The sequence below is a fragment of the Lissotriton helveticus genome, chromosome 1_1 (genome assembly GCF_964261635.1).
Source record: "Lissotriton helveticus chromosome 1_1, aLisHel1.1, whole genome shotgun sequence".
Lineage (NCBI taxonomy): Eukaryota > Metazoa > Chordata > Amphibia > Caudata > Salamandridae > Lissotriton > Lissotriton helveticus.
Genome location: NC_136057.1, coordinates 828,869,470 through 828,891,506, shown reverse-complemented (window position 1 = coordinate 828,891,506; position 22,037 = coordinate 828,869,470). Strand labels below are relative to the sequence as shown.

At 48.3% G+C, this 22,037-nt stretch overlaps 1 protein-coding gene across 1 annotated transcript in view; it reads left to right on the top strand.

Annotated features, from left to right (window-relative positions):
* Positions 1 to 22,037, top strand: part of EEA1 (early endosome antigen 1) — a 764,210-nt gene that overhangs the window by 222,604 nt on the left and 519,569 nt on the right. Inside the window, exons 15-16 of the mRNA XM_078674577.1 lie at positions 4,139 to 4,339; positions 6,835 to 6,948. Of these exons, the coding sequence (XP_078530703.1) occupies positions 4,139 to 4,339; positions 6,835 to 6,948 (315 nt within the window). The remainder of the gene's footprint in view (positions 1 to 4,138; positions 4,340 to 6,834; positions 6,949 to 22,037) is intronic.

Sequence of the window (22,037 nt, the reverse complement as noted above, 5' to 3'; positions counted from 1 at the left end):
CTGTAAGGGTTGAACTTAGCCTCCATCTACAATGTGGCCCAAGTATACAACAAAGCCCTGCCCTATCTGGCACTCACTTGCCTTGATAAGGATGCTGCATGGCCCCAATGACCTTTCCAGATGGATGAGGTGATCCGGCCAGGTGGAACTAAAGACCGCAATATCCAGATATGCTGCACTAAAAAACTCCATGACTTTGTTCACCAGCCTTTGGAAGGTGGCAGGGGAGGGGCATTCTTTAAACCAAAGTAAACTGGTAATGTCTATCCTGGGTGGAGAATGCGGACTCATATTTTGCTCCTGGGGTCAGCCCAATATGCCAGTACCCTGATGTCAACTCTAAACTAATGAGACACTTGGCTGCCCCTAACCTGTCAATGAGCTCATTTGCTCTTGGAATGGGGTGTGCATCTGTCTTCTTGACAGCATTGAGGCCCCTATAATCCACACAAAACCTCACCTCTGCATTTCCTTCCTTGGAATGAATTTTAATTTTGTTTTGAAAATAAAGCAAAACATCAAACAAAGCATGAATACACGAAACACAATGAATGTCAATACACTACAGTCTCATAGGGCAGTTGTAAAGTGTGTTGCCTGGTGCAGGTGAATCTGCCAATGGATGACTTGGGCGCACAAAGATAAAGGGTCACATTTACATTGTCCGAGATTACCGGCAGTGGGAACAAATATCACAGCTTTCAAGGCTCCTCCCGCGATCTCCTAGGCGGCAGTCCCCCTCCCTCCTCTTCCCCTTTCCACTCCGTAGTATTTTATCCATGGTGCCCATATTTTCCGGAATTCCAGTGGGCAGCTCCTCCTCCCAACATCTGCTGACCGTTCCCCGATTTCGCCGAAAAAAATGGGAAGGTTCCAAATTTTCCACCCTTGCCCCCACTCTTTGGAACTCCCTTCCAGCCCACCTCAGATGCACTCCCCAATATTCACAGTTTAGAAAGGCGTTTCATACTGAAATGACCTTATAGAAATCAGACTTGAAATGGTATTTTCTAAAGGAAGGGAAAAATAAGAGACAGTTTAATCGCTTCAAGAGGGTGGGTAAAAAGAGGGAACACAAATTGTAATGACGAAACTGATTCAACCATGTAGCTATAGGGAAGGTAAGAAAAGGGAACACGCTAATAATTCAGAGTATCCACTTCAGCTTTCCTTAAAGGGAGGGTAAAAAAAAGGATCATCTATTTATTCATGGACAGTACTTAACATCCAACTCTAAGGTGGGGAAAAATGGAGCATGCTCATAACAGCAAGATTTACGATTTTATTAATTATTACCAGGGAAGGGTAAGAAAAAGGAACATGTGCAAATAAGACTTTAGCAAGTTCAGGAAGGGTAAGAAAAGGACGCAAATTATACTATTCGTTACCCACACAGATTTATATTTACCTAGACGGAGTGAAGACCAACCCTGGCCACGGGTCAGTTAAGGACAGAAACCCCGAAAGTTGCAAACGCCAGTAGGCCAGCCAAGTGCAGGTCAGAAACAGAACAGGAAAGCCAGATTTGGATCAAAACCGGACCACCGAAAGTTGAGACCAGCACCCGCAGTTCAGTTGCAACGCCTGCGTTACTCCCTCTCTGCAGCTATCAGTCAAAACCCCGATTGGGTTATCGAATTCCCCAGCAAAGTGCTTCGCCAGCACTTCACGTCCCAGAACCCCGATTGGGTCAGCGAGTCTTCCGACAGAGTGCTTCGCAGCACCCCTGTTCTCGATCAGCTATCGAGTGCGTTGGGTCAGTGACAGGTCAGCTATTCGAACAAATTCTCTAGCTAAACCTATGCTAGTTATACCATTTTTCAGGTCAGTGTACCACCCCACAATGTTGCAAGTGTAAGGATCCCCAGTTTCGATTGGACAAAGGAAGAGGACAGGTCATCACCTCACCTGAACATTTCAAATTTTCCCGTCTCATATTCAAATTTAGGTTCACGCCCATTAAATTCAGTCTCTCATGAAGTCTTTCACGGGCAAAACATTGGTTGTTCTATTCACAATTACAATGTAACTTTCCAAAGTTCACTAGGTGAGGTTCCCAGGAGCATCTTCTCAGTCAGTCCGCTCCTTGGCTGGATTTCAAAGGTCACTGCGCTGGAGACTCGCGGATCTTGCGCAGACGCAGTTTCAAGCAAGATGGAGTACAGCATATGACAACAGGCGAAGTTTCGAAGTGCAATATGAAATGGAAAAGAAACAGTTTTAGAACACAGAATAAATGAATACACTGTATACCATGAATCTCTACACTATAACCATTACTTTATAATAAACCATAGCATTAGGATTAAGCAGAACAAACAGCTTAGCAAAAGCAGCAGTGCAAGCTTCTCGCATGCGAGAACACAAAGCAGCCATCTTGGCTCTAGTGCGCAGAAGCAACAGATTCCCTCCAAAGCTGCGAGTACGTCATGTCACGTGGGTGTGACAGACGCATGCGCAGTAGAAATTCCCGCGTAGCAGCGGCCATTTTAGATGCAAGCGAATTAGTATTAGTAGACACATAAGCAAGCTTCTCTCGGACACCCAGTATATACGGGAAAATGTAAAATTAGTAGGACAAACATGTTGGTTACTTAATAATACTGTTATTCGAGGTTCTTGAATACAAGCAAGTCGCTTTACGTGCGAATCCTTGCTCCATCATACTATTTCTCAAATCCCACAAGTTCTTTCTCATTGCCTCTCCAGAAAAGAAAAAATATTGATGGATTGACACTAATCCTTTATTTACTTACACAGACAATATCTGCAACAATGGTTGCCTATTCAAATACTGCCACAAATAGCATACTATGTTGGGAAAAGACCAGGTCTCCTGCAAGGGTAAATGGGACTTCACTACCAAAACTTTGTGTACAACACACTGTTAGTCTGAGTATCTGTCTTTGAGGCCTCTTTATAGTTTTTGCAGCACCATTTTCACACTATTTAAACAGACATGAATTCTCACTATGAATGCAACTACACAGAAAGGCTAGGATGATCACACTGCCCCCTTATTTACTAAGACAAATCATTTTCTTTCTAAACAGACTATGCTGCTTTTTAGAAAGGAGGCAATGCGAATATGGCTGCACCATCCTCCTCTTTCGCAGCACTCTAGCTCCAAAGTCACGTTTCTCTATCGGTTACTGAAGCAGCACTTTTAATGGTGCCATAATGCTTTGTTGTAACAGTGCACAGGGTTGGTGTCCATGTACAGCTCCTCAGTCTTGTCTGGGGGCAGAGCGAGGTCAGTGCTGTGTCTGGTGGTACCACTTAGCCTGTAGGAGCAGTAGCTGATGAAATGTTTATGGATACAATTTGACACCTGGGTAAGCCAAAAAGTGAGCAATCTGCAGTTAGTGTCCACCAGAAAGTTTTACTAAACATAGGTAACTTTATCACTTCTTTAATCAGCTGCAGTGTGCAAACTGTGAAGGTGAGGAAAGTATGGTTAGTTAGACTGACATTCTTCTTGTAGAATCAGTCCAGCAGTTCTGCAATACGGCAAATTAGTCTGACTGCTGCTATACTAGATGCTCCTGATCACATTTATATTTGCCAAATTATTTTCAGACTGTTGAAGGTTTTGGAAGTGTAAACGCAAACCCAAAGTTTAAAGTTGTGATGCACTTAGAAGTGTTCTGTGGTTTATGCCCTTCCCTAGGTTCTCCCGTAACCTTCTGTGGGACCTTCTGTGGCACCTTGTGTGGGTATGTTGTTTTGAGCACAGAGGGGCACACATTCCTCAATGGGCCTGGTAATAGGACCCACTTACATAAATGGGTGTGGTAATGGGGCGGGGGAGTCTTTTAAAAAGGTTGTAATATTATTGTGACAGTCTGACGTGCAGTAAGTTATTTCTTGAACTCTTTCATAGATCTCTACAGAGAAGTCACCACAACATGTAATGCTTGTTTGCAACATTTGCACATTTTTCATATGATATTCAGTGTAAAAATAAAGGCCTGGAGCCGAGTTTTCATGTCATGATTATGTACAATAATCATATCAATATATATGTGTGCATGTGTGTGTACCAACTATCTTTTAACTGGCTTTTGATGTCTTCAATTACCAGCACAGAGCAGGCGTTTGCATTTTCACTCAGGTGCGCAATCTTTCTAATTTGCAGGTAACCCAGTTAACCGAAAAACTAACAAACCAATCGGAGAGTCACAAACAGATCCAAGAGAATTTACATGACAAACTGCAAGAGCAAAAGGCATTGCTTACAGCTTCTCAAGACCAGGTCCATTCTCTGGAAGCCAGTGTTAGTGAACTTAAAGGCCAAATAACTGAAAGCAGAGATAAAATGGCCCATCTAGATACGCAGGTAAGCATCCATGCCTGTGTAACAGGTAATAACTATCGATCGCCTTTTTTAAAATATCTAATGCAACCTTACATTTCAGTATCCGTGTAATTGTTCTTTCCTGGAATAAGTGAAGTACAGAGTGGACAAATTCAAACTTTGATTCATACGGTTGATTTCATGAATGTTTTTTGCACAACCATATTCAACTTAGGTGCACGAAAATCTCATCTACTGTTCAATCACTCACTCGTTATCTGGGACAGCATTTACACTCAAGATGACTTTCGATTGGCTTTGGCTACTGGGAAGATACTGAACACCTACACAGTTGTAACTTTGTGGGTATTTCCATACCTAACACATTTTGTGCACTTTATTTACACACACAATTTTACTTCCAAAAAGGATGGAGTAAGTGTGTGTATTTTAGCAGTAATATACTCAGTATATATATAATCAATAAACTCAGATCTGTAGAGCGCGTCTAATCGTCCCAGAGAGTATCCAGGCCCCAAGTTCTTGCTGGGATCAGTCAAAAAGCCACATCTTGAGTTTCTTTCTGAATTCCAGGAGAGAGGATGATGTTTGAATGTGAAGGGCAAGGTCGTTCCAGGGCTTGGGGGTGAGGTAGGAGAAGGATCGTCCTCCACTAACTTTCGCAGATGTGGAGAGTGTGTGCGAGGGAGGCTGAGCGCAGGTGTCTGGAAGGTTGGTGGAAGATCAGGCGGCGGTTGATGTATGCTGGTCCTTGATTGTGGAGGGCCTTGTAGCAGTGTATCAGTATCTTTAATTATCATCTTTCCTGGATGGAGAGCCAGTGGAGGTTCTTGAGGTGGTGGGGGGGTGGGGGGAGGTTGATGTTTATCAGTTTGGAGCGGTCGAATATGAGCCTGGCTGCTGAATCTATATGGTCTGGAGTCTCTTCAGGAGTTAGGTGGTGATTCCAGAGTAGGGGCTCGTTGTCTTAGTCGAGTCCATTGGTGACTACGGCTTGCGCGATTGTTTTCCGAGTGCTGATTTGGTGGGCCATCTGAAGATCATTCGGAGCATGTGGAGGGTGTCGAAGCAGGCGGAGGAGACTGCGTTAATCTGTCATTTCATGGTGAGTTTGCGGTCCAGGATGATTTCTACTTTGTGGGAATTGTCTGACGGTGTGGGCTTGGGTCCAAGTTTGGAAGGCCGCCAGGTGTCGGTCTACGGGGAGGGGGTGTTCCCAAAAATCAGCAATTTTGTCTTGCACGTGTTGAGCTACAGGCAGTTGGTCTTCATCCAGTCGGTGACACTAGTCATGCAGTTATGAAAGTTGGTCCTTGTGGTGGAGGGATCTTGTGAGAAGATGAGCTGGGTATCATCTGTGTATGATATGATGTGGAGGCCATACATTTCTGACAGTATTGGACACGGTTGCGTCCTGCAAGTGTTGAACAGGGTGGTGCTGAGGGATGAACTTTAAGGGAAGGTGCTTTTGGGTTCCGAAGTGAAGGGTGGTAGGTGGTTTTTCTGGGTCTGTGCTATGGGATTCAGGGAGATGTCCTCAAATGGATTGCATCCTTTCTCAATGTGGTGAAGTCTCTTGATGAGGGTGTGGTGGGATACGGTATTGAATGCTGCTGAGAGGTCAAGGAGGATCAGCCCCCCCCCCCACCACCCCCCCCGGTACATGAGGGTTCTGATGTCAGTGGCAGCGATCAGAATAGTCTTCTATTTTCTATTTGTTCTAAAAGGTATTTTTGTGAATTCTTTAAAATCAGCTCAATTGGAAGAAAGCTATGATGAGTACATGTCTTATTTTTAAAGTAATGTTAGTGAATGAGCAGTTACGTAATGTTGAAGATTGTAATCTTTATCCAACATGGACAGGTAATGTTTATACCATACTTTCAAGGCTTTCTCTCTTTCATGCACTTAAATGTACACACTCATGCTCATCTTCTTTCTCTCACACTGTACACAGATTCGTTTTTTACTTAAAAGACTAAGCTGATAGGCAAACCAGTTGTAGCCGTTGTTGGCCATCATCCCAAGCTAAAATATTAATGAGAAAAGCTGAATATCTTCTAGTTGGTGCCACTACAAGTAAATCTGTAATATGGCTAAGATAAAATAATTATATTTTTGTAGAGTGGGATGCTGTGTGTACAACATCTGAAAAATGTACCCATCCTACTGTCAAATTAAAGTGTAAAAACAAATCAGCCAATTTCCTTTTTTATGGACTTGCTGCTTAGTAATGATAAACGGAAAGTAGTAACATATTTTTACAGTACACTGTGACAGGTCCTCGGCTGTATTTAAACCAACCTCCATGCTGCCCATTCTCTAACACACACAGCATGACCTACTGTCAACTTTCAGACTACTATTTCTGTTTCTGTTACTGAATATATTACCTATTTTTGTAGTTGTTGTGTTTGTTCTTTAACAGTCTTGCTGTGGGTGAGTCGGTTTAATTACAGATTGTAGACATTAAGAATGTTTTTAACAAAATCATTTTGTTATTATGGTAATTTCAGCTTAAAGCCAAGACCGAGCTGCTCTTATCCGCTGAAGCTGTGAAAAACGCACAGCGAGCAGATCTTCAGAATCATTTGGACACTGCACAGAATGCACTACAGGATAAACAGCAGGTAAAGTGAAAAAAATCAGCCTGACATTATACAGTAGTTTGCTCCTGAAAAGCTGATAGACATTTATCCATATACCTGCTACTGCTTAAGAGAAAATCGGATTGCAGTTAAATCACAAACATTATTCTTTCCTAGCTCTTATGTGACACAAAATACCACTTTTTGGAAAGACTTTCTAAACCATTCTCCAAGGTATTTATAGGCTTAACTCGTGAAAGAATTGTGCCAGAGTCCAAAGTTTTACTTAGAAGTCTGTGGCTTGCACTACACATCCGGGTGCCAAATGCCAAAGCTGCCTAGTCTACTTTCCACCTCATGTCTCTTTTATCCACCACCAGACATTCCATACTCTTTATCTCACTCTTGCAGGTTCGTTTTCATCCCTGTTATCTCCCAATGTCACTTTTTAGCCATCTTTTTTTTCTCCTTTTGTATTTTTCTCACTCTTGTTTTGGGTCAATGTCAGATGAGGAAAATAAGTGATGGTCTTCCAAAATGAGTGCTAGTAGCCCCACTGGCTCAAATTAAACCCTGGTTATTTATATATTCCTAATTGACAATGAGGTTAGCTTACACTGAGGTGACCTGTAGACACATATGGGTATGCTAGAACAAGGGTGATCCAAAATGTGAACTTTCCAGACCAAATATAAGTGCATGCAGTCCCTGTCCCAAAATATGAGGTTTTTATATACACTTCTTCCCCCACCAAATATGCATTTTGCCCTCCTATGAGAACTGTAACAGTGGCCATTTTAAAGTTTAGAGGATAGCGTTATGAATTAAAGGGGGCATTTAGGGAGATTGGACAAAATTGATATGCACAGTCCAGTTTTCTTTTCTTCTTCATGATATTGTCTGTTGCCACATTGTGTTGAATCTGTGGAGTGTAGTGTGTTTGTTTTTGCTCAAGATCTAGGTGTATCAGAGCTGGTAAAATAATGTTATGCATCATATGTTATCGAGGAAGCAGAATGTCACCAATTGCTCAAGACTCCCAGTGGCTGCTAGAACTGCTGTGAGGCATATCTGAAAATGCATTGGGCCTACTTCTCAACTATGATTTCTATTGTATCAAAGTATTTCTCTTCAGAATATTCATTGTTATAATTCATTTTTGGGAGCTATTAATTCGTTTTTTATAAAATGGTTTTGGATTAATTGAATCCATGATTGATTGATTGTAACTAATGTGATACATTTGTGAATGATTACAAAAATATAACGTTTTCAAAGAAAAAAATTTTTTCTCTCTTTCTGTGTATTCAATTGAAATACCAAGAAATTAATTGTCTTCGATTGATATACTTTAAAATTTTGGAGTGCGCTTGGTACACTAGTGGAGTTTTCCACCAGAGGTTCTTTTGTTACTTATGGGCTGGCTGCCTTTCAACCAAGCAGCACACTCACGTTGTGTTAACATTGATAGAAAATTAGTTTTGTACATTAAAGTTTAACGAAGGGAGTGCACAGATAAGAATACACGTTGCATATCTGAAAGAGACACGTTAGTGATAGATTCCTTACCTTAGAATAATCCCCAGGTGTCGGACTGGATCCGGAAAGCTTTCGCCAGCTGTACCCCTGCACATCGATAAGCGTAGTCGTATAGCTCCGCGTGCGTCGTTGGCTTCATATTCGCCGAGATTATGTCACTGGAGCTACTTGGATGCGCCCACGCGCGCTGACGTCAGTTCTTTCTTTTTCCGCGCCAGCAATCGCAGATCCGGAGAGAGCGGTACCCTGTAACTTGTTGACTAAAGTATTTGTTTCATATAAATTGTAAGTAAAGTTACTCCTGGTGCATAAGGATGCCCACTTTCAAGCTTGTCCGTGCACAATGCCGCTGACGGACCCGCACCATGAGTGTCTCTTCTCCCTGGGGTGTGACCACGACACTGAGTCGTGTTCCCACTGCCCGGCCATGGCCCTGAAAACTTTGCAGGACTGGTCCCGAAAGTGGCTGGAGGCCCGCGAGTCGGCCCCACATCGTTCCCGGTCCCCGTGGGAGCTCGAGGGCCCGGTCGCAGAGCAAGCACCATAATTCGAAGTCTTTGCACTCGGAGTCAGGTAAGGCAAAGTGGGACACGGCTGTGAGGGCAGGTGGCACCGCCACTGCGGCTCCGAGGGAGCCTGAGCAGTACCCGTTGGCCTACCCACCTTTCTCGGGTCCATCGGCGACTCCGGCCAAATTGCAAGAGTTCGTGTCTGCAATGGGACATATCTTCAGCCCATGCAGCCCCCTCGGATCGCCTTCGGGCCCCGCAGGCCCCACTGTTCTGCGTTCGTCGATGGCCCCGACATCGCCGGCTTCGGCCCCGACGTCGTCGATGCCCAGAGGCCTCCATGGCTCTGGCCGGGGCTCCCCGTTCTTGCCAGTGGACCCCGTACGACCCTCACGGACATCGACGTTGCCGACGGCTCCGGCGACCAGTGCTGGCATTGACTTCTTCTTTTCCGACGCCGAACCGGTGCCGAAGGGATGTCTCCCGATACCAATGGGGGGCTTTTACCCTTTTCTTCACCCACGTCCTCGTCCTTTTGTGGAGGAAGGGGAGAACTGGGAAGGGTTTGAAGACCCTCTCGCAGCACAGTGAGAGTCCATCCCCGACTGGGATGAGGAGGCCCGAATTACACTCCGGCGCCTGGTTCACCATCCCCATCAGCTACTATGGCAGAGAGTGGTTCCTTTTCCACGGTGCTAAGTAGAGTGGCCGAGGCTCTTGGCCTGGAGCTCCCTACAGTGGCTGTCAGGACCAACCTACTGACTGAAGTGCTTTGGCCAGCTTCTTCTTCTACAGAACCGCTGTTGCCGTTTAATGAGGCACTTACTGATGTACTTCTGGGCACCTGGTCCTGGCCCAACACAGGGGCTCCTGTGGATAAGGGTGGGGGTTGAAGCCATCGCCTGGCTCCGGGTGACCCTGCCTTCCTCACCCATCACCCTACACCTGAGAGTTTGGTGGTTCAGGCCTCCACGTCCCCAAGTGTGTTTCCGTCTGCTCCACCAGAGAAGGAATCCAAGAAATTAGAGCAGTTTGGCAAGAAGATGTATTCTTCTGCAAGTTCTGGACTGTGGTCTGTGAACACTGCATGTCTCTTAGGCCGCTCTTCCCATTCTGTATGGGAATGCGGTTGAGCAGGTGCTACCTCAGTGTCCAGAGGTGGCCCGGACAGTTATCTCCCGAGCTCTTCTGGAGGGGAGAGATGTGGCTAAGTTCACTATAGGTTGTGGCCTTGATACCGCTGATTCGCTGGGTAGGGCGATTTCCACAATGGTGGCGATACGTCATCATGCCTGGTTGAGGACGACTGGCTTCTCTGCAGATGTCCAGAATACTTTGATGGATCTGCCTTCCGATGGCACCCGCCTCTTTGGTGATCAGGTGGATTCCACATTGGAGCGTTTTAAGTACTCTCGAGCCACAGCCAAGTCCTTAGGCCTTTTGGCCGCACGTACTCCTTCCACTTCTAACTTTCATTCCTTTCGAAGCTCCGGAAGAGGCGTGCAAACACGTTCATTTCAGAGCAAGCCTGGGCAGCAACAGTCCATGCGCAGCCGTGGACGTGGGGCTTGCAGACGCGGTTCACTCCACCAACGCCCCCGCTGCCAGTGCCTCCACACTTTCCTAGTCCGGTGTTTCAGGCCCTCCAGACGCCAGTGGGGGCCAGGATTCGTCATCACCTCCCCCACAGGCGCACCATTACATCAGACAGGTGGGTTCTGGAGATTGTTCGAAGGGGCTACCCCCTACCCTTCGAGTCTATCCCCCCCAGCCATGGCACCCCTGTTCCACCGCATGTCGGGGGATCATTTGGCACTTCACCAGTAGGAAGTGGCGGCCTTCTTGGCCAAGGGGGCCATCGACTCATTCTGACGCCAGATGTAGGTCGTGGTTGTTACTCCCACTACTTCTTGGTTCCAAAGAAGGACAAGGGTCTACGTCCCATCTTAAACCTTCGGAACGCCAATCGCTGGAAGGAGAAGTTCAAGGTGCTCACTCTGGTTCAGGTCTTGTCTGCTCTTGACCCCCAATACTGGATGGTGGCACTGGACCTATCTGCAGGACGCTTATTTTCATATTCCTGTCCTGCTGGCCCATCAGCATTACCTTCGATTCACAGTTAGCCAGGAGCATTTTCAGTTCACCATGCTCCCCTTTGGCCTTACCAGCGCCCTTCCGGTGTTTACAATAGTGATGGCAGTGGTCGCAGCTCATCTGCACAGATCAGGGGTTTGAGTCTTCCTCTATATCGACGACTGGTTGTTCAAGGCGGGCTTGCCTCAGACAGTCGTCTCCCACCTCCAGACTACGGCCGGCCTCCTGCATTTGCTGGGGTTTTCGATCAATGTGCCGAAGTCACACCTGAATCCCTCCCAGAAGCTCCTCTTCATTGGAGAGGTTCTGGACACTGCGCAGTTTCAGGTTTATCCTCCTGAACAGCGAGTCCTTGACATTTGGGCTATGATTCTGATCTTTCAGCCCTTGTCCTGGGTTTCGGTCAGGAAGACAATGAGGCTGCTTGGACTCGTGGCCTCCTGCATCCTGCTGACCACCCATGCCAGGTGGCATATGCAGGCTCTGCAGTGGGATCTGAAGTTCCAGTGGGCGCAGCATCAGGGAAACCGGTCTGATTACGTCCAGATCACGGAGGGCACTGCACAACAATTGCAGTGGTGGCTCACAAATCCGCATTGGGTCAGCAGCAGATCCCTCTCCCTTCCCCAAACAGAGCACACAGTGGTGACGGATGCATCCCTCCAGGGATAGGGCAGCCACATGGGAGAGGTGGAGATCAGAGGCCTCTGGTCTGTAGCGGAGTCCCGGCTCTATAGCAACCTTCTGGAGCTTCGGGCGATCTTTCTTGCACTGAAGGCATTCCTCTCCTCTGTCAGGGGGAAGGTAGTGCAGGCGTTCACTGACCCCATCGCTATGTGTTATTGCAACAAGCAGGGCGGGGTGTGGTCGTGGACCCTATGTCAGGAGGCTCTGCGCCTCTGGACATGGCTGGAACGTCACGGCCTTTCCTTGATGGTTCAACACCTGGCCGGTTCTTTGAACGCCAGGGCGGATGAACGCAGCTGCCGGTGTCTGATGGATCATGAATGGCGTCTTCACTCGGAGGTGGTGCAAGGTCTCTTTCAACAGTGGGGAGAGCCTTAGTTGGATCTATTCACCACCGAAGAGAACGCGCAATGTCATCAGTTCTGCGCGTTGGAATTTCCAAGGCGGCACTCGCTCGGCAACACTTTCGTCGCAAGTGGAGTTGCGGTCTGTTGTACGCCTTTCCGCCTATACCACTTCTGCCCAGAGTGCTGAAGAAGATCAGGCGCAACCGGGTCCAAGTCATCCTTGTGGCTCCAGACTTTGCTCGAAGAGTTTGGTATCCCGAGCTACTCAGTATGAGCATGGATCGCCCGATCTGACTGCCTCTGCGGGAGGATCTTCTGTCGCAGCAGTAGGGGACGGTTCTTCACCCGAACCTGCCCAGCCTCCACCTACATACGTGGAGATTGAGCGGCGACAGTTGATTCCATTTGACTTGCCTCCAGAAGTCTGTTATGTCATTCTGGCAGCCAGGCGTCCCTCCACTAAATCGGTATACGCCTGCAGGTGGAACAAATTTGTGGCATGTTGCACAGTCAAGACTGTGGATCCCCTTTCTGTCCCTCTTTCTGGGGTCCTTTTGTTCCTTCTTTATCTGGCCCGGCAGGGCTCTGCTCTGGGCACTATCAAGGGCTACCTTTCAGGCATTTTAGCCTTTCTGAGGCTTCCAGATCAGCCTTTTCTTTTCAAGTTCCCTGTTGTGCAGAGATTCTTAAAAGGCATTACGCATATGCTCCCTCCTGTTCCTTTCATAATGCCTCTGTGGGACTTGAATCTTGTTTCGACTTATTTCATGTGCGCTCCCTTTAAGCTGCATCACAATTGTGTCGTCTGACTTTGAAGACTGCATTCCTGGTGGCTATCACCTCTGCCAGGAGAGTGAGTGAGCTTCAGGCTCTTACTTGTAAGCCTCCTTTTCTGTCGGTTCATCCGGACAAGGTTGTGCTTCACACTCGTCCTTCCTTCGTGCCGAAGGTTGTTACTGCCTTCCACATCGGGCAGACTATCACCTTGCCCACTTTCTTTCCGCCTCTGCATCCTTTCAGGGAGAAAGAGAGGCTCCACCGTCTGGCCCCAAAACGGGCACTCTCCTTTTACCTGAATCGCACATGAGCATTCCAGGTGGATGACCAGATCTTTGTTGGCTACGCAGGTGCCAAGAAAGGCCGGGCTTGTTCACAAGAGGACTATCTCCCGCTGGGTCGTCTTGTGTTTCAAGGCCTGTTATTCTATGGCTAAAAAGGAACCTCCGGTGGGGCTGCGTGCCACTACAGCATTGGGAAGTGGTGTCCCCCTGCAAGACATCTTCAGGCTGCCACGTGGGCTTCACTGCACACTTTTACAAAGCATTATTGCCTTGACTGTCCGGTCCGGAGGAACGGCTTCTTTGACCGTCCTGTTCTACGTGACTTTCTGATGTAATCTCATTCGCAGACCCACCACCGGGGTTGGTATTGCTGAGATATCTATTCTAAGGTAAGGAATATATCACTAACGTGTCTTTCAGTTGCACAAGTTAGTACTTGTGTAACGATATATCTGTAAGAGACGTTAGTTAGTGATAATTCCTTACCGCCCTACCCATCCTCCCTGTTCTGCGAACTGATTTCTAGGGTTAAGGTCATCCTTTCGAGCCCTAGTTTCTATGCACCAGTGGTCAGTATCTTACATGGCTCTGCGTTCCTGTCACAGAAAGTTGTGTACAGAACGGACGTAAACGCGTGTGGGCGCGTCGAAGTAGCTCCAGCGACATCTCAGCCAACTAAGCACGCGGTGCCATACAACGACACCCATCGATGCGCATGGGTACTGCTGACTAAAGCTTTCTGGATCCAGTCTGACACCTGGGGATTATTCTAAGGTAAGGAATCTGTCACTAACTAATGTCTCTTACAGATAGATCGTTACACAAGTAGTAACTTGTGCTTTAGGGTGCCACATAACATTAAAAACATACCACCTGAATCCTTCTGTTTGACTAGTGCATTCTGTTTGACTGGTTGTTCAGTTGCTGATTCATTGGACTCACCTGAGAGGAGGAGGAGGAGGAGCTAGTCGAGACTGCGGCAGCCGCGGACCGTGGAGCGTGGAGCAAGGAGCCTCGGAGCTCGCAGCTGAGGAGAGACGCCGGGTGCTAGCTGACTCGAAAAATCCCCTCGGCCTGCAGCCTGTCACACTGCTGCTCAGGCAGGCAAGGCAGATGCTCATTGTGCTCATTGGCACTCTCACAGGCTGTCTGCTGTACAGGTGTACAAGACTTTGAGTCGAGCCTACCCCCGCTGTTGATCCGCTTTCCCCTGGGCGCTGCTGGGACCTGGAAGAAGGGCTCCCCATCGTTGATCCACTCGACTACACCTGGTCAACCCGGCTCCTCCTCCTCAGATCACAGAGGCTGCTGTTTGGCTGCAGGCGTTGCAGCGGATGCTCCTTCTGTAGGCCAGACCGGCCGATGTGACTACTTGTGCCCCGCGACTGCCACGTGTTGCTGGGCTGCGCCGCCGCCAGGCTCGGGCTGGGCGCCCCCGCCGCTCCCGCAGCCACCTTTCCATGACCGATCCCTGACTGTGCCTCTTCCTCATACAGCGCCGGTCTGAGGAGCCATTCATAGGCTGAAGGACTGTGCTACAGTGCTGAGAAGGTGGCCCACGCTGGCGGCGGAATCTGCACTGCGGCCCTGATCTCCCGCCTGTAAGTAAGTGCCGCTTTGTGGTCTGGCCCCCCGCTACGCGCTTTCCTGCACGCCTACTCGCAGACTCTCTCCTAGGGCATCACATTGAAGTCCGCTGCACTGCCCACCTTTAGGGGCTGAATACACAACTCTACACGCCAGTCACTGCCTGCCCCTAAGCTACATCTGTACTATTGCTGGGCCCCGCTGTGACTGCTCGTAGCGGGCCCGCTCCCCGTTATTGCCCTGCTCCTCCTCTACCGGCGAACGCTGTCTGGAACAATTGGCCCCCTGCTGTGCAGATATCTACCTACTGAACTCTGTCAGACTGTTCTTGGGCTGCCGCTGTTTTCGCAGTTCCTTCCCAGCACCTTTGGGCTTTTATCACTCTTGAGAGGAGACAAGGGGTGTATAAGTCCCACCTCCGTCAAGCCTGCAAATAATACCTTGTTGACCCGCCATGGAGACCTTTAAGCAACTTAGAAAATTACCACGGAGAAAGGGCACTACTCTCTGTTCCGCCTCCCCCGGGGGGGGTTCAACTGGAGTCGTCGCCACCTCAAGATAAAACGTTACACTCTGGTGGCCTACCATCGCAATCTCGGATCAGCGACTTTTTTGGTAAAACTGTTTTCCAAAATGGTTCTCCCTCTTCCCAAGCAATACAGCACGACGCAGATTCAAATGCTGATACTCAGATTAACAACCACTGCTCTTCTAGCCTTACCCCGGAGAACCCCCCTCTACCCTCGCCCAAATCCTCTGCTTCACATGAGACCCACCAGCTGCATACGCTCTTCCAGGAAGACGTCATCATGACCCAGGACAGCTTTTTTGTCTCACTAAGTGCCTCCTCCATTGGAACTCTACTAGAGGATCAGGAATCACCCGTGTTTGCCTCTTTGGACCGCACAAACTCTATCTCGGTCTCATTGGCATCTCTTCATGCAAAGCAAGACGCAATCGCTAAAGCCATGCTATGGCAGTCGCAGAAAATGGAACTGCAGATCGATCTAATGCAAACTTTAGCTTCAGCGCTGTCGGACTTGGGTTCCAGGATAAGCTCACTTGAAGGCTTGGTGCGGCCAACGGGCAACTCAACTTCCTGCTCTTGCTCTCCAATAATCAATAAACTCTCGTCTCTCCCCGAAATCTTGGGCGCAATCATGAAGAGCGTGAAGTGTCACAGTAATGGATATGGGTCACCTAAGTCCACGCAAGAGTCTCAAATTCCACTCACCTTTGAAGAGCCTTTATGCCCTGCCACACCAGCCGGTCCACCACCAGGGAGAAAAAATACTCCCCCTTTTGCCGACCCAGCTATTAAAAGTTCAGCCAGTTTGTTACCGGCAACCAGCATCGGCCACGCTATAGTGGGCTCGGAACTCACAGATACCAGCCGTCTAACATCAACGCAGCTAGCAACTACGCGATTGGACTGCACTGACACTGCCCATACTGATTCAACCCACAGTTCTTCTAATCTTCCAACGAAACCTTCATTGTTATGTTATGTTGTTCAAATTTTTGAGCGCACAGCTGCCCCAGCTAAGGGGCGTCCCGGCGCTATATTGGAACAGATAACACAACTGATGACACACAAAGGGAAAAAGAAGGTTAATAAGGCAGAAGAAAGAGATGAGTTTTAACAGCCTTTCTAAAGACAAAAAAGTCCTCCAGGGAGCGAATATGGACAGGGAGCGCGTTCCATAATTTAGCGGCCAAGATCGCGAACGACCGGCCACCCAGTCGGCATTTTTTAAAACGGGGAACTAATGCCAGATTTTGTCCGGCAGAACGAAGGCTGCGCGAGGGAATGTACAAGAACAGAAGGTGCTGAAGTATGGTGGGTGTGCCAAATTTAAGAATCTTAAATGCAAAGCATAGGGCCTTGAACTCTATACGTCTGATTACTGGCAACCAGTGCAAGGTGGAAATAGTACTACGGGCTGAACAGAAACGCGGTAGGCCCACTAGGGCCCGGGCTGCCGCGTTCTGCACCCGTTGGAGTCGTAAAACTTCCGCCTGATTGGTGCCCAGAAACAGAGAGCTCGCATAGTCGAGCCTAGATAACACGCTGGCTTGGATCACCATCTGGCGGGTAGGGGCATCGAAAAATTTGAGGATGGGCCTCAAACCACGTAGGATGCCAAAGCACGTGGACGCCACCTTCTTAGAATGGAGCGAGAAGGTTAATTTGGAGTCCAGCCAGACGCCCAGATTTTTGAGTTCGGTGACAGGTTTTGGAGGGGGTCCCAACTCCTTAGGCCACCAGCTAGCACCCCACAAATCAGGGTGCTTCCCTAATACCATCACCTCAGTTTTCAGGGCGTTGAGTTGTAAACAGTTGGTAGTAAGCCAGCTAGCAACAGCCCTCAAACCATCCGCAAAGTTTGATGCCAGTTGGTCAGATTCCCCATTAAGAGCCACTGCCAGCTGGGTATCGTCGGCGTAATATACCATAGTGAGACCCCAACTCTTCGCCACCTCCGCCAAAGGTTGGACGTACAGGTTGAAAAGAGTGGGGCTCAACGCCGAACCTTGCGGGACTCCTTTGGTGATAGCATGGGACTTAGATCTAAACGGTGGCACCACAACCTGAAAAGATCGCTCCGAAAGGAACGATTGAAACCACTCCAATGCCGTGCCTGAGATGCCTGCCTCACTGAGCCTACGAATCAGAATGGTGTGGGATACAGTGTCAAAGGCGGCACTTAAATCCAAGAGGATCAGTGCTGCCGTTTGACCTGTATCTAGTACAGAGCGGAGATGTTCCACCATAAATAAAAGTGCCGTCTCTGTACTATGTCCAGATCTAAAACCATTCTGTGTTGGATCCAGTAGATGTGCAGAGGCCAGATGATTTGTTAAGATGTTATTAACATGGGCCTCTGTGATCTTTGCCACCCAAGGGAGAAGGGAGATAGGTCGATAACTCTCCGACTTCAACGGATCCAATTCCTGCTTCTTTATGTTAGGCATAACACAGGCAGCCTTCCAACTAGGAGGGACAGTGCCGATGGTAAGGGACTGCTCCACCAGATGGCGAATAGGAGGAAGGCAAAGGGGTGCCGAGTCCAAAAACTGGGCAGGACGCAAAGGGTCATCCGGAGAGCCAGACTTGACCTTGGCCGCTAGGAGATTAAACTCCTGCTCCGATGGTATGGAGAGAGAGGCCAAACACTGAGGCGTACGCAATGTCATAGGCTTACTGTCAGGGTCAACTTTAGGAAAAGAGCAATAGATGACATTGACTTTTTCCACAAAGAAGCTGGCTAACGCCTCACAGTGAGCTAGGGAACAGACCTCCGTAATAGGAAGTCTGTTCACTGTGAGCTCCTTCAAGACTTTAAAAACCAGTTTGGACGGGTTAGAACTCGCCTGGAACTCTCGTGCATAGTAATCAGTGCGGGCCCGGCAGACAGCTCTATGGTACAATTTTACCTTGGCCAGATAGCAGACTTTCAGGTCTTTGTTATAATTCTTCCTCCATGCTCTTTCAGCTTGTCGGCAGGTCGCTTTAATACATCTGAGTGCCTCCGTGTACCAGGGGTTAGGCTGAGCATGTCGATTCCTGCTCCAGCTAGCTGGGATTAATTCGTCAAGGACTTTAACAATCCAAGCGCAAAAGATGGTATAACTTGATGCAACGTCATCTGTATGGACCCGGGGTGTAGTGGTCAAAAGACGATGGAAGTCCTCCAATTTGAGCTTTTTCCAGGGCCGCCTGAAAGATGTTTTACCAGGCTTCCTGGTAAATTGTGTCGCCATTTTGACAGACAGCTCAATGAGGTAGTGGTCACTCCAGCCCATGGGTCTAGGGGGGAAACCTCGACCAGTTCAAGGTTTGTAAAGACCGGATCGAGGATGTGACCTCCATCGTGGGTCGGATGGCGGACCAGTTGAAGTAGTTGTACTGCTTCTAGATCATCCAGCAGGCCTCTAACCGCAGGTATCTCTGTGGCATCAAAGTGTATATTGAGATCGCCGATGATGGTTATATTAGAAGAGAGCAGAGAAAGAGAGCTTATCAGCTCAGGAAGGGTTGTCCTGAAAGCACTATCACTACCTGGAGGGCGGTAAATCATAAGACCCGACAGTGTTTGATGTTGACTGAAGCTGATAGAAAAATGGGCACACTCAGCACCAGCCAAGTTCATGGGCTTCCAGGTGCAAATAAAGCAGGTTTTGAAAACCACGGCTGTACCTCCACCTCTCCCCTTGCGATTCAATGTATGAATAGCATAGCCCGGAGGAAGGGCCAAATTAATATTGGCCATGTCCTCATCACCCAGCCAGGTCTCCGTCATAAAGTAGACATCAGGGCTTTCTAATGAGATAAGTTCATAAATATCTCGATGATGTTTCGACAGGGATCTGATGTTCATATGCCACAGTTTACCGGCAGTAGGGGGAGTAGGTTCCCTCTTACGAAGCGATGGTAACTGGCTAGGAGCCAGAGTCGGAGCCGATAGTTCCCACCATCCACATGAGCAGGTATGAGGGCCACACAGAGGATGCTGAGCTGAGTGTGAACACAAGGGCAGACATCGTCTGATCGAATGAAGCGCTTGACTGGAATATTGTCGAATCATACTTACAGCATGATAGGGTCCTGCCACGTCCTGCGTCCTCCTTGCGCGGACGAGCGCAGACGGGCAGGACTCTGGCACAGCGAAGGCGTCACAACTGCGCGTCCCGCTGCGCGGAAGAGGGGAGCTTTAAATAGGCCGACCAATCCCGGCGCGAGCGCAAGGACGCTCCAAGATGGCGCCCGTAATTAAAATCAGAGCCCAAAGCAAGATGGCGCCCACAGGACCACCCTCGGGACCAGGACCCGCCAAATGGCGGTGAAATTGCCAATTTAAATGCGGTATGAGGGGGGGGACGAGCCTGACCAAGCCCCGCTAAAAACAGGGGAAAAGTGAGCAAAACGAAGATTAAAACAAATACAAAATCAGGGAAGTTAAAATCCAGAAACGCCAGCAGCAGCGCGTGCGCAGCAGTGGTAGAATCTGTCCAGGCTGCCAGAAAGAATCGGTCCGCCTTAAATAGGCCGACCAATCCCAGCGCGAGGACGCTCCAAGATGGCGCCCGTAATTAAAATCAGAGCCCAAAGCAAGATGGCGCCCACAGGACCACCCTCGGGACCAGGACCCGCCAAATGGCGGTGAAATTGCCAATTTAAATGCGGTATGAGGGGGGGACGAGCCTGACCAAGCCCCTCTAAAAACAGGGGAAAAGTGAGCAAAACGAAGATTAAAACAAATACAAAATCAGGGAAGTTAAAATCCAGAAACGCCAGCAGCAGCGCGTGCGCAGCAGTGGTAGAATCTGTCCAGGAGGGAGACAAAGAAACTTAAAAAACAATCTAAAAAACAACGCTTAGCAAAAAGGAGAGCGGGGCTCGAAGGGTTAGCTGCACCCAGCACGCTAGCTACTAAATCAAGGGGCCTCTCTTACTTCCCCATTTTCAACCTGCCCTCGAAATCCAAAACCAAAACCACCGAGACAAGCATGACCCCTGCAGGTTCAAAGGATACCAGTGATCAGCCCGGTCTATCAACCCAGGAAGCACTTGCGGCCACAAGAGCTATCGAATTATATTCCACAATGACAGCGAATGGATCCCCGTTAAATAAAACCACAGGAACAACTATCCATGACCAAAGCCTTGGCAGTCAAAACAACACTGTACAATCCGTATCAGCAATGCCAGAAGCACAAAATAGTCCACTTAAATGCCAGGGAATGGCAAAAATGTTGAACACGAACCTTCAAAGTGCGATAGAGGGCAAAGCGATAGGTCGTTGTGCGTGCCATCTACCACAGGATTCAACTAAAGTCTGAGGGGATTCCTCTATGCAAATGCAGAGGAATTTTTTGTCCCAACTGACACAAGTCCCGGGAACGACAACCCAACCGGGGGGGGAACAACCATTCATTTGAAGCTCTCCCCCAACATCTGAAGGCGCCAGTACTTTTAACTGAAATAGCTAGGAGTCCGAATCACCAGCGCCCGGAAAATGGAGCAGAACTCGTCTTTTTTCCTCACTATGACCATAAGGGCCCATATGATATTCTTAACAGAAATAATCTTATCCGTCTACTCAACTGTGTTCCAGCACTGTCTGGGGTCACTTCCTCAGACCTTACATTGGTCAAGTTCTCCTCAATACCAGGGAAAGGGGGCTCAGAGGCCACCATTACAACGTGGTCTCAGGAATCCATCAGGAATGCAATTTTCAGGGAAGCCAGTCTATTTGAAAATTGGGGTATTGAAATGTGGGTTCCTACTCAACAAAAATATCCCCACGTTCTTCTTCCGCAGGCCCCAGTGAAGCAGCCTATTAGCGTACTGAAGGGGTCCCGGGGTGCAACCCATGCCTGGCTCCCAAAAGCGTCGAAAGGGGACAATCTTATAAACATTGCATGCCATAATAATTAACGCCTGGTAAGTTGCAAACTCAATCATCCTGTCTCCCACGCTAACGACAGCCATCATGGGCATCCTGCCCTAGAGCCTCCAACCATCTCCGCCCAGCAGTGTCCTTCCTAACAAGGAAGCCAACCAGTTTGATTCTAAACTAATAATCACGTCCTGGAATGCAGCCGGGATAAAGTCAACTTTTGCCTCAAAATTAGCCGTGGAATTTCTGAACAAAAGCGATATCATTTTTTTCCAGGAGACTTGGTCTTTATCTCCATCACCTCTGCTCGGCTATTACGAACTTTTTCAATCAGCCGCCCAGCCCAACTCACACGGAAGACCTTCTGGGGTCCTTTCTATTTTCATCAAGCACAGGTGTAAGATAACGGCCACACCTATTCTTCGGAACATGACGACAGGGCAGACTGTACTTATTACCGGCCTCTCATCCTCAGGCAGGGCCTTTTCCATGCTCCTAATTAACTGTTACCATAATACAACGAAAACCACAAAATCAATTGTAACAGATTTACTGATAAAACACCTGGAAGATCTTTTACTGGAATTTGCGTCCGCTGAGGTACTGTTATTAGGGGACTTAAACATCAAAGACCTCGCTACCAACGCCCTTCCAGCTATCAAAACCAAAGAGCAAGAAGCGATGACCACCTTTCTAACAACTCGCAACCTCCGCTCTGCTCAGCAAATTACCCTGGAACAGCATCCGGGTGCTCATTTTTTGCCAACGTTTAGGAATATTTCGACTATTGATTACATCTTTCTATCACCATTTCTGGGAAATAATCTGGCTAGGATGGAAATTCCTTATCGCTCGGAGAGCGACCATAAACCCCTAATGGTAACAATGCACTTGCAAATGCCA